This window comes from Dermacentor albipictus, unplaced genomic scaffold, assembly GCF_038994185.2.
Source record: "Dermacentor albipictus isolate Rhodes 1998 colony unplaced genomic scaffold, USDA_Dalb.pri_finalv2 scaffold_11, whole genome shotgun sequence".
In the NCBI taxonomy this organism is placed as follows: Eukaryota; Metazoa; Arthropoda; class Arachnida; order Ixodida; family Ixodidae; genus Dermacentor; species Dermacentor albipictus.
Window position 1 is genome coordinate 13,046,201 of NW_027225565.1, and position 12,970 is coordinate 13,059,170.

General features: G+C 45.4%; 2 protein-coding genes across 3 annotated transcripts in view; one reads left to right on the top strand and one right to left on the bottom strand.

The window, feature by feature from the left end:
- Positions 1 to 1,815, bottom strand: part of LOC135914952 (sodium-dependent multivitamin transporter-like) — a 67,572-nt gene extending 65,757 nt beyond the window's left edge. For both annotated transcript variants that reach the window (XM_065447884.1, XM_065447883.2), the window contains exon 1: positions 1,129 to 1,815. In XM_065447884.1, coding sequence (XP_065303956.1) covers positions 1,129 to 1,464 — 336 coding nt within the window. In that variant the 5' untranslated portion in view covers positions 1,465 to 1,815. The remainder of the gene's footprint in view (positions 1 to 1,128) is intronic.
- LOC135914970 (zinc finger CCHC domain-containing protein 24-like) overlaps positions 1 to 12,970 on the top strand; it is a 360,258-nt gene that overhangs the window by 90,497 nt on the left and 256,791 nt on the right. The gene's annotated exons all lie outside the window — the stretch shown is intronic.

Below are 12,970 nucleotides of genomic sequence, written 5' to 3' on the forward strand. Positions count from 1 at the left end.
CCCTTGCTGACATTTCTATCATCATCATATATTTGTGTCCACTCCAGCACGAACACATCTCCCTGTGGTCTCCAGTAATCCCTGTCTATAGTCCTTTTTCAATATGTTGTTTCGACAATTAGCAGCAGCAGTATTTCTACTGGAGCAAGATGGCAAAAGAATATTAATAAGGTCTTTCTTCGTCTTTATATTTCCCCGTTCCCTTACCCCTAGTACAGGGTAGGAAACTGGACGCTCGTATGGTTAATATCCCTGCCTTTCCACTCTTTGCTTTCTATCTTGTGCATATAATGCCCATATTCACATCGTCGCAATAATCTAAGCACATGCAGGCGTAGTTATATGCGTGAACTAGATTTGCGGCACGATCGTAAAAATAACACAACTTGCTGCATGATTAGAGTAGGTCAAAACAATTTTCTGAAATGAAGTTGCAGCTACTGAAGTGACAACCGCCCTAACCACGCCCATGAACGCGGGACGTAAGGCTTAAGTTTATCTTAGCGTCAACAGCTAGCGCTGCCACCGATGTGGCGCCACTTTTCAAAGCAGCTTTCCAGCCTGCGCGAAGGTCGCTGTGGCATTTACGAAGAAACAAGGCTGACGTCGGTCAGTGCAGTTGCACAAATAAACCCTGACGCGCTTAAAGAGCGGCCCATTGGCTTTATCACACGGTGGAGTGGCCAACAGAGAGGTCATGACGATACAACCGGGGCACGTTGCCGGTCGCGATGGCACTTGTTTTGGAAACACGTGGGCAACAAGGCAAGAAGCGACGTCGCAACAAATGACGGGCTTTGAGGCTTCGCGCGTAGATGGCTGCGCAGGGCGTGCGTAACCATGGGAGGGCACGTTATTTACAAACGTCATCGTAGCCTGAAAGAGCGTGTGCGAAGAGAGACGGCAAGAATCGGGCAGGAGGAGCACTGCAACTCTAAACTCGCACGCCCGTTGATAGATAGATAGATATACGCGAGCGATTGTCCCATCCTCTCCTCCGTTTCTTTCACCATACACGCTGTTTCGCGCTGTGCATTCCGAGGTGATGCCGCGCCTCCAGCACGATCACACCCCTAGGGTTTTCCTGTAGGCGCCTCGACGTTCCACCGCGCGTCTTTGGGAGCTTGCCTCGAAAATGGAGGTGACGCCGAGCCTGTAGAAGACGGGCACGACGCAGTACACGACCAGCGGCACCGCAGACACGGTGATCAGCACGTTCCAGGCGAGGTGCAGACCGTAGGCGTAGAAGTGCGCCGTCAGGGCCACCAGCCCCAGCGGCGAGGCGGTCGAGACGAGCACCGACACGGCCAGCGGCAGCACGCCCAGGCTGCGGTCGCCCAGGAACGCCTCGCGGCTCACGTCGTGGCCGCGGCGCTTGCGGCACGAGACGTACAGGCCCTGCGCCACGCCCAGCGCCATCAGGAACGCGTAGAGCACGTAGTCGAGCACGTGCGGCGCTGCCATGCTGCTGCGGGGTCCCGTCGTCCCTGACGCCGGAGCAGCTCTCTACGCACGGGCGGACGCGAAAAAAATGCGCCGCCCTGTCGCAATGCGCGTCGCTGCCGCCACAGCTGCGCGGCCTGGTTTCCCTCCGTGCGGCACCGCTGGCTTGGCCGTCGTCGTCGCGTGACTATCGATGGATGCTACGGGCTTGCCGGCGCGTCTCTTCCGTCCCTCCGCGATCGGCTGTGTGTGCGCGCAAAATTGTGCCTTCTTTATCGGCGCGTACTACATGCTGGGCGTACTCGTGGAGAATGGGTGAGAGGGAGGGATTTGGTTGGAGGGACGGCGGCCTCCAGGTTTGCTTTCTTTTTTTTCTCTCTACGTACAGCCGCGGCCACGTCTGTGTAGAGCGCGCGAGCAGACGGCCTTGCTCTGCGGGGCGACACCGTGCGGCAGTTGCGGGATCTGACGCACTGTGCCCAGGAGCATGCGTGGCCTAATATACATGCAGAACTGCATTGCACGAGTGGCAACGTTGAAACGGGCAGTCGTTTAACCGAATGTGTACGCTTCCTCAGGGTGCTCTCGGTATCGCCATGCCAAAAGATTACGCGTTTCAGGTGATAACGCGCGCCCGACTCTATCGCTCTTTGGGACATTGTGCGCCCCATAATAGCAATTGCGCGTCGCTCATCCGCTGTGAGTCGGGGAGCCGTTGCGAATAAATTCTGCGAAAAGGTTTGACTTCTATGTCTAGTATAGGCAGCACGCACGCGATGTTGTCATTTCATTGGCCAATAACATTATCTGGGATTGGTGAAGCAATAGTTTTTCATATCAAGTGCCCTAACAGAATCGCACACGCTATCACTCACGTGCGCAATTCCCTTGTCATCGCGCGTAGTAAGATGGCGCCCTCGGGTAATGCGCACAACCGGCAAAACACGTGCGCTTGCCAACATAATTTCTGGTTTAAAGCAGCGTGCACCGACCTGCACGTCTATTAGGCCGCGCATGCTCATGGGCACAGTGCGTCAGATCCCGCAACTGCCGCACGGTGTCGCCCCGCAGAGCAAGGCCGTCTGCTCGCGCGCTCTACACAGACGTGGCCGCGGCTGTACATGAGGTGTGATGGACATCGACGATGCTGGTCGATGATCTGCTTGCCTGTTTTATGTGTTTTGCTATATACGCGTTAAAGTACGACGGAGAAAGCCAGATGTGAGATTCAAGCAGCTATAATTGAGGCTGCTTGTGGTCTATTTTACAGGATTGTGCTTGACTAGACCGTGTTCATTTCGTGACACCTGCTAATTTTATCTCTTCGACGCATTGTGGCATTTATCTTTTTCTTTCTGCTTTGTCGACCAGTGTAAAATTATTTTTCATGCAGTGCGAAATCGACGTGTTCGCGTCATATAAACTCGGTAACTGCTCCTAGGCATGTCACATCCCGATGTATTCCTGCCTTCCATGGGACAACGTGAAAATGGCGCTGCTTAATGAGTCAATATAGTGTTACGTTAAAAAAAAACTATTAATAGGAAGGTTTAACTCGGGCCCAACTCCGACGCGGCCTATTCTTATACATGTTGCATATTTCTGAGATAACCCCTGGACGGATTTTTATGAAATTTGTTGCACTTGAGAAAGTTAAATTCTAGTGACTATAGGAAGCGAAATTTCGATTTGGGGCCTGAATTTTGTTTAAAAAATGTTCAAAAATGTGAAAGTTAGAAAAAATATAGAAGCATGAAGTTTACAAACTAATAGCTTTGCATCAAGAACAGATATCGTGGTTCTGTAAACGGCATCCCCTAGATCATTGAAAGCGGACAAATTTGACTTGTCATTTTTTATCTTACGTGAATTTGTTACGTTGTTTACAAGGGTTCTCCAAAAGCTGTATTTACATATTACTAAATTTGTTTTAGATTCATGAGCAACGTATCAGTTTTGTTCGCTTTTTTTCATTGTTGAGTTATAGCGTCGTAAACTCGACAGTTTTCTGAAAATTTTCGATTTTTGCCACTTCTTAACAAAATATTTACGACCTAAATCAAAACTTCAAAACCAACAGTCACTAGAATTTAAGTTTTTCTTTTAAATGCAACATACCTCGCCAAACTTGGTGCACTGGTGGTCGAGAAAAATGAATTCTCCCTTTACATGTATTTATTAAGAGCACCCAAGCTAAAGCTTCCTCTTAATGAGAACGAAACTTTGAAGATCGATACTTCTGAATTTGCAATGTAATGTCTTTTTAATATTCTATACGTATACAACCACGTGACGGCCTTATTTTTCGGTGTTTCACTGTGCGATTATTACACTGTTTTCAGGCAGAGGCAAAGGTGATCACATGCATGTGAGGCTTCATAGGTCAGTGGTTGCTTCGTTGGGCTCGTGTGGTGAAAAGAATAAGAAAAAAAAAGGCAAACCAAGACTGCACAGAAATATGCACTGACTGCAATAAAGTCGAGTTCCTTCCGAATACGCTGACCACATTTTTCAAATGCTACAACCGCGTTAGATGCACTGTTGCCGAAATTTGTCCCAGAGAGTTGCGACGACAAGTATAGCGTTGTCATCGTTGCTATAACATTCCCGCACGAAAGAAATGCATTTCTGCGTTACATAGGAGCCCTATAGAGCTAGAGAAGGCAGATTGACTCTCAGGAGGCAGACCGTTGCTTATCGTAGCAGTCTTTTCAAGCTCGCCTACTCGTACGATAACGCGTGCTTCTATCTACAGTCGGCTTGCCCAGTGCGCATTTCAGTGCGTGCTAGAGTACAACTTGATAAGCGTCTATCTGCAGATTTTCGAGTCGGCTTTTGCTGGGGCGGCTGTCTTTGACGTGACTGTGTCATTCCGCAAGGCGAAGATGCCGTACTAAACGGTCGCGGTTTTGATGTGCGCCGCCACAAGCGATAAGTGGCCTTCACCTCGAGGTACTACTCAAGCTGTAATTATTACCATATCGTCCTGCCTCGTTTTTCAACCGGAAAGCTCGTCGCCAACTCTGCCCTTTTTTTCCCGTTTTTCCTTCTTATTTCTTTATGCAGACCTAGCTGGTCTTAAAGATGCCCCAAGGAAGGTAATAAAACTCAGAGATAAGCTCGATTGGACAATTTCTAATATTACCAGTGTGGCTGATGCCTGCAAGACCTGCAGACCCCTTCCATCACGAATTATGATCGACTGTCGGTAGCTGTGTGAAACATACATAATATTATTCCAGGGTGCTTGAGATTCCACTGAAAGCAAGTCAAGGTGGTAGAATGACTCTTTGTGTTTTTTATGCTGAGTCATCATAGTTGCAGAGTAACTAAATATTTCAATATTGTGAAGACAGTCATGCTACGTTTCTTCATAGAAAGGATTGAATCACCCACTCGAAATAAATGCCCAAGTTATTTACTGGCGGCAAGCATTTCAAGAATGAAAAAAAAAAAAAAACATTACCAGGTGGTTATCGACATGCCCCACGTCGAACATCACGTAAAACACTGTAGTGCCTTCACCAAAGCGCTACTCTGTAACCATACATATCACTCGAAAGTAAAATAGACGTAATTTAGGTTAACAGAACGTTCAATTCACCATAACCTTAATGTTTGTGCTCGATTCCTATACCACTGCGCAGAAATGGCAAACATAGGTCCCGTCCGCAAATGTGGACGCTGTGACTGAAAGAGATAATGTTGTGCACGACGCCGACGCGGTGTTGCGATAGACCCAGTGCTTACGGAAGTTAAGATGAAGCTGCTAGCTATGGCAACCCGAATTCATGGAATGTATATTGACATACGGGAAGTACTTCAGACGTTCGCTAAGATAAGATCAATATCTGCAGAAATGTGGTGGGTTTCAGTTATGCCACAAATGCGCACTCTTAGTCGCGACGTCTTGCTGTCGCTTGCTGACTGAGTCTGTGTCAACGACACCACGCAGCTTCTGAAGCATTCGTGACTTACAGAGTCTAGCACTGATGCCTGGCAGGACACCGTTTTGTCTATAATACAGTGCAACAGAGTCGGACACATTTCGTCCACACTGCTGTACGCCACGCTGTGAGGTTTGTCGCCGCTTTGGTCACTCAGCGGAAGAACGTGCGACGAGGTGCGCCGATAAATTGTGGCATCACATGACACTACCCGATCACGCTTTTCACGAACGTAATATGACTGCCGCAGAGGCCCTCGATGCAACGGGTGACCTGCCAGAGGCTGTATCTGTGTGTCTATGGTTGTAGACAAGGTATGGGATATCGAGTGCGATGCCGCACTCAATATCCGTCTAAGGGCAGGCCCTGCAGCCGTACGGTTCTTAAACGAGATGCGGGTGTCTCCTTTACCTGTGCCTATGGCGATTCGTCAGGAGAACCTCAGCCACAATGTTCCTATGGAAACATCCGACAACCCGCCGTGGTTACTCAGTGGCTATGGTGTTAGGCTGCTGAGCACGAGGTCGCGGGATCGAATCCCGGCCATGGCGGCCGCATTTCGATGGGGGCGAAATGCGAAAACAGCCGTGTACTTAGATTTAGGTGCACGTTAAAGAACCCCTGGTGGTCAAAATTTCCGGAGTCCTCCACTACGGCGTGCCTCATAATCAGAAAGTGGTTTTGGCACGTAAAACAAAAAAAGAAAGAAACAACCGACAAAGAGGCTCCTATATGCGAAAAATACTCGCTTCAGACGGACGTATATACGCGGACATACCGCTAACTAAGCGATGTGCATAGTGAAACTCGGAGACGAATGAAGTAAGTGACTCAACAAGGCGCGCTAGACAGCCGCATTGACGGGGAATATACAATCATACAGGGAAGTGGCGAAGTTCGAGATGAGGCACGGCGTTCATGCGGGGGATTATTCACTCGCTCCTTGCCCACCAGATTGCCCTGCGTAGCGCCGAGGCAGAACGATGCTTAGTCGCCATGGCATTTAATACAAGCAGGATCAGGTCCCGACAGAAACAGGTGCACCTCCGCCGGCTCTGTTCAACATGCACTTTGTAGCAGTTCAGAAAACGGCAATGGAAAGTGATGATGAGATTGGGATGGCTTTGAGGCTATTTATCTGTCAGCACAGGGTACTTGTGCCGCACTCCGTTGGCCTTTCGGCGGGCCGCACTTTGCGGCACAGGGAGAGTGTACGTCATTCCGCTGTAGCTTATAACGTTGAACAGAAGGAGCGGATTAAACAGTGTGATATTATATTGCATGATGTGTCACGGTGCCTAATCAATATATGTTTTTAATGATGCACCGCAGGTCATTAATTTCTTTGTGAGTACGGCTAGCTTAGATCGGGAATGTGACCGTAACGTTACGTTGATCGGCAATTCCAATTGTGTGCGCGATCCGATGCAATTGTATGTAAGGCTTATCGATATAGATATCGCGTAACCAGTTCTGGGGTAGCAGGGGCGCACGACTTCATCGCACATATGCTTAATCGGTCCTTCTCTCCCATGAACTGCCGTGTAAAGCAAGCTTTTTCTTTCTTTCTTTCTTTCTTTCTTTCTTTCTTTCTTTCTTTCTTTCTTTCTTTCTTTCTTTCTTTCTTTCTTTCTTTCTTTCTTTCTTTCTTTCTTTCTTTCTTTCTTTTTTTCTTTCGTTTTCAGCTCACTGCATTATTGTAGCGCAGAATGGCAATTGAACTCGTTTGAATTTCAGATCGATTTGGGCACTATGGAAACTTAACTCATCACTTATTAGGGAGCTTACTACAAGTGTAGGCATGACAACCTTCAAGCAGGACTTTTTGATTTCGGGCAGTTGGCTCAAAGTCAGTCGGGGAATGCAGCGCAAGGACGACAGAGACAAATAAAACGTGGGTGTTCGTGTGGTGTCCCGTGTCTTCTTTGTCTCTTTGTCCCTGTCTTCCTTGCGCTGCATTCCCTGACTAACGCAGAACTTGATTGTCTGTTCATATGCCTGTATTTGCTTCTTGGGAGCTTTTCAAGCAAGAAACACGTGTAATAACTGTAGGTATTAAATGCGTGAGGTTGTGGTATATAAACCTTAAAAGTATTGCCAAAAATCTTCATAATCTTTATGATTTAGAATGTGAGGCGCCTAGCGAAACTACTAGTGTAGACAGAATTACCAATGCAACATATCAACTCTAGAAGTATGACGCAGTGCGCTACAGAGGTACCTGTGTTTCGTTCGTGTAATAATCGTGCTTTGTATTCGGAGGAGCTCACACGTCAAGCTTTATTCGATGAATACCTCAATGCAACAAACGTAATAATTCCAGGTATTTTTTATGGTCATAAGTATCTAACACAAGGAAAATCTCTGTATTTGACGCCTACTACATGACATTATTTAACACCCTTTCTGATATCGAAGATGATTATATTGTAGCGCACTTTGTTTCCTCTTGTGACTCTTTTAACTGAAGAAGATTATGTTGCTATTAGCATAGGTCGGCAAACTCACTTATGAGTCGACTCATTCAGATTCACTCTGACCCTTAAGTGTGAGTCCGAGTGAGCCCGGCTAAGTAGAATCTCGACGAGCCTGAGTCAGAGCGATTTCTAAGCAAACATTTATTTTGTGAGTAAGTTCGAGTGAGCTCAGTTTCGAGCTGTGCAATGACTGGTACATTCCCTCAACAAGAGATAGAGCTCGTCTTCGACCAGTTACCTATGTCGAAAAGACGAGACCCGAGGATATTTCAGTCGTGTGTTTTATGAAGCTCTTAAATCTTTACTTTGCTCTGTACTATTCGACATTTTAAGAGTTAAGTTTCCATTCACAAGAAGTCACACAGTGCTTATTCAAAAATACATGGACAGAGAAAAGCTCCAAGTTATACTGTCTAACGCTGATCACAAAGTTTCTTTTGCAAAATTATTGTCAAAGAGATTGCGATTTGTGATAACAATTCTTATAGCTTTTCAAAAGGCGTGGTCTAAAACGTCCACGAGTAAAATAAGCGTACACATTGCCCGCACAGTACTCGAACATTGCACCAGCCTTCAAATAGTGCCTCCAGGTGGCCTAGCTTGACTGAAGTGTTCGATCGGCTCCGTCATTGTTTTCGGTTTTCTGTTCTCCAACACGCTACCATCGGTTACACTATATTTAAATGCTTGCAAGTGTGCTTCAATCATTGTTCAACTCGCTTCACCTTTCATAGGCTGTGTCCAGTCGGTCCTCTGTGAAGCAAGGTTGACCTATCTCGCCACTTCTTTTTGTCCTTAAGTTAGAACCACTGAGCTGAAGCGTGATTCGCTCTTTTAAATTTTCAATAACGTTTCAGGTTTCACTACGGCAAATTAGGTAAAAGTCATCGCATATGCGGGCTAACTTGGGGCGCTATAACGTAAAGCTATTCCAAACTTTTCTATTCCAATTCTGAAATCAGCCCTCCGCGATTGATCAAAAAACTTTTTGGACCACCCCCAATTCGCCTGTAAGTCAGGCGACGTCACGCAAACCGCGATAGCTTCCCATCTGATATTACGTGTACACACTGATTATGCATGATTGGACCGAACAAAAGAAACATAGTTATTTCTGATTCGACGCCTTTTCTTTATTAGCCCTCGGCTATTGGTCAAACGTTTTCGGGCTACACCCACTTCGCCTCATCGCGTCATAGTGGCGTGTACGCGTTAAAGATGTATTAATATGCCGAACAAAACTAAATTTCTCTCTCAATAGCCGCAGGCTGCGGCCGATCGCTCAGGCACTGGCTACTCGCACCTGCCGGAGAGCATGGGTTTACTTGCGTACAATATTTATTATTTTTTTTATTTGCAATATTGCTAGGCTCAGTGAGACCAAAGCAGGGCGGCACAGTTTTACTAAAAGAAACAAACAGGTCATTATACATGGTACAGTAAAAGAAAGAAAGAAAAGAGTAAAAGCTTCCTTAACACTGTAGAAATCACCAATGACGATGTGAAGTACAATACTTTCGGCTGATACAACAATATGGTTATAACAGTATAACAATATAGTTGGTATAACAACATAATAATATAGTATTACTAGAATTTATATAAAAATTAGCGAATAAATGACCCATGTAAGATTAGAGAAGCTATAAAGCTAACAGATAACCGCGCAGAAGCGGCCAGTTTGGGGGTTGAAATGCAGACGTTCCACGCGCAGAAGTAAATATTACAGTTTAATAACTGTGGATGCGTTAAGTGGCGTCTTCTCTGTTGGATGTGTCTAGTAGGTTGATGAATGACAAAAGCGATGGAGAGGAAACTATGTCTGAGTGGAGGAGATTCCATTCTTTGATCGCACGTGGGAAAAGTGAAAACTGGAACGTGTCATTGCGAACAGTGTACTGGTTTTGTGTAAATGGATGATTTTTTCGCGATAGACGTGATTTAGACAAAGTAATGTACTTAGCTCGGTCTATCTTATAACTGCCGTGCATTAGTTGGTAGATGAATTTTAGGCGGGCTTTCCTGGCCCTTTTTGCGTGGCCGTGTAACGTTTTCGAACACTTTCGGAATGTTTACGACCTCGCTCCGCCAATTCTTGTTTGCTGAGGATCCATTTAAGTGGCATTCTTAACCTACCGTTGCATGCGGCTGCGATTTTCGACCAGCGACCGCAAGCTAAGTAAGAGAAAGCGGACCAATCGCAGACGTCGGCACCACCCTCTCCATCCGGTTATCGATTTTCAGTGCACTGGCTCGGTCCCATATAATCCCTCTCCACTTGAGCGCACTCTTCGCCTCTTGTGAACCAATTAGATAAGACTATATATCCGCTAGGTGTAGGCAATATTATTCGTTTTTAAAGCAAAGTAACCTCCTATGAACGAGGAGAGTGTTTGATTGGTGTGTTTAGACAACCCTGCGGGACGCCGCCCGATGCCTGCGTCGGTGGTTATGCAAATTTGACGTCAGGACATTGGAATAAAAACATATTGAACTAGCTTTACGGTATAGGGTCCTTGCTTCCTCTTTCATGGACAAGCCTAGTGATGAAACTGTGGTGTCGATGATACAGGAAATCGGAACTGTCTTTGGATGCGTGATCCAACCGTATATTGATACAAAAAGTATAGTGATAAAGTATAGTTTTGTGATGTAGTGATTAGAGTATAGTGACAGTATAGTGAAAAGTATAGTGAAAAAAGCATAGTGATAAAAAGCTCTGGGAGCCCTCTGGTTCATTTCGCGAGAAAGGTTTTGTTGTAAAAGTGCGCTATGATCATGTCTTTATTAATAAGATTCACTTTCACTGGGATCACGCGTCTAACTCAATGGTGAAATCTTCCAGTAATTTTTTCGCTCCTCACCTGGGCGTTGATTTACCAACCGTGCCGATGCCAGCAGCCATACTATGTCACCATCATCGCATCTTTGACCAGCTTCCACATCGCTTGATAGCCTTCGTTTACGCAATATTAATGCACGAAGTATTACCAATAAATTTCCTGTCGTCTTGTCTCTTATTCACTCGTACTGTTCTCACATTGTTGTCCGGGAACAACGATGGACTCCCTTCAAGCAATCGAAACGTTCATGCACATGCACAGCCTAGGTCCTTCCAACTTTATTTGTCTTGGTGATTTCAACGCACCGGGAATTCATTGGCCCTCTTTATCGACGTGCGGTCATGATGCGATTTTCCATAAAGAAATTATAAATTTTAGCCTGAATTCGGAGCTTACTCAGATCATTTGCGAGCCTGTGAGGCGGAAGGCTCTCTTGGACTTGGTCTTTCTTAGCTCGAACCTTGCCTCGAACGATTACACTTGTTAAGTGGTATACCTCACCGTCGTTGCTCAGTGGCTATATTGCTGGGCTGCTGAGCACGAGGTCGCCGGATCGAATCCCGGCCACGGCGGCCGGATTTCGATGAGGGCGAAATGCGAGAACACCCGTGTACTCAGATTTAGGTGCACGTAGGTCAAATTGATTGGCACGTTGGTGCACGTTGGTTGGTGGTCGAAATTTCCGGAGTCCTCCACTACGGCGTGCCTCATAATCAGAAAGTGGTCTTAGCACGTAAAACCCCATAATTTATTTTAATTTAATTTTTTTAAGTAGTAGAAGGCGTTTCTGATGATAAGGCTGTTTTTGTTTCCCCCCAGTGCATTCTTTCTAAACCATCCTTCGTTCTTACTACATTTCGCGATTTCAATCACGCTCACGACACCTCCATTCTAGATACATTGGCTGACGCCTTCGACACTTTTGAAACACTCAGTATATCAAGTGACGTGAACGTTCTCGTGACGTATTTTGAAAGTATTGTCATGTCATGTATTGAACACTTCATTCCCATCAAAACAAAAAAGAAAAATACTAAAATCCCTTGGATGAACAGAGATATACTACATCTTTCACGTCGTGTTTGCAGTCTTAGGCAATTGAAGGACTCCCATAACCCCGTACACACTGCTAGGTTTGCTAAGGCGAAGGAGGATCTTCGTAAAAAAACCAAATCAGCTAAAGACTTTTTATATCGTGCAGCTGCCGCATCTGTTGAAAAGTAACCCGCATAAGTTCCGGGGTTCCACTTTTCCTCGTAACAGCTCTCGTACATCTTAATGTGTGAACAACGAAACGACTAGTGATTCATTATTAATCTCCAACGCCTTCAACGCATACTTGACAACCTAGCTGCCAGTCCTCCGTTTTTACTTGAGATAATCATATTGCGCCTCCTTTTTCAAACATTCATCCAACTTGCCCAATTAATGATATCTTAGTTAGCACAGAAGGTGTCCTAAATCTCATACTAAATCTTGATACAAAGAAAAGCAAATGGCCTGATGGAATCTCGAATTTATTTCTCGTTCGGTATGCCTTATGGACTTCACGCTACCTTACTCTTATCTTCAATAAATCACTAACTTCCGCCCTAGTACCTTCATCATGGAAGATGGCTAAGGTGCTTCCGTTACAAAAGTGAGGTAGTAAGCAACATCTTTCTATCTACCGGCCAACATCTTTAACACCATATTCATGCAAAATACTAGGGCATATAATATACAAACACATTCTGGAATTTCTTGAATCAAACAACATTCTCTCTAATCTACAGCATGGATTCAGACGCGGTTTTAGAACAATAACACAACTTGTCGAGTTCACGCATGACATAGCTTCTAACCTGGATAAGGGATTTCGAATTGACGCTATATTCATAAATTAATCCAAAGCTTTCTACTTCACTCAGAACTACTGTCCAAACTAAATGCCCTTTATAACAACTCTCAATTAGTTAACTGGATAGAGAGTTCTTTGTTTTTGTCTCACCGCTTTCAATTCGCAAGCTTTAACTCGATCAATTCCCGGGTCACACCTCAAGGATCGGTCCTCCATCCTCTTCTTTTCTTATTACATATTATTGATTTACTACCTGAGATATCACCTAAAATCCGAATGTATGCAGACGACTGCGTATTATATGACATCATTTCATCTCCCTTTGATCATGTTCGCCTTCGTGAATCATTCATCAGATTTTCCAAATAGTGTGAAACATGGCAAATGAATATTAACTTCCGTAAGACTATCGTTCTGTCC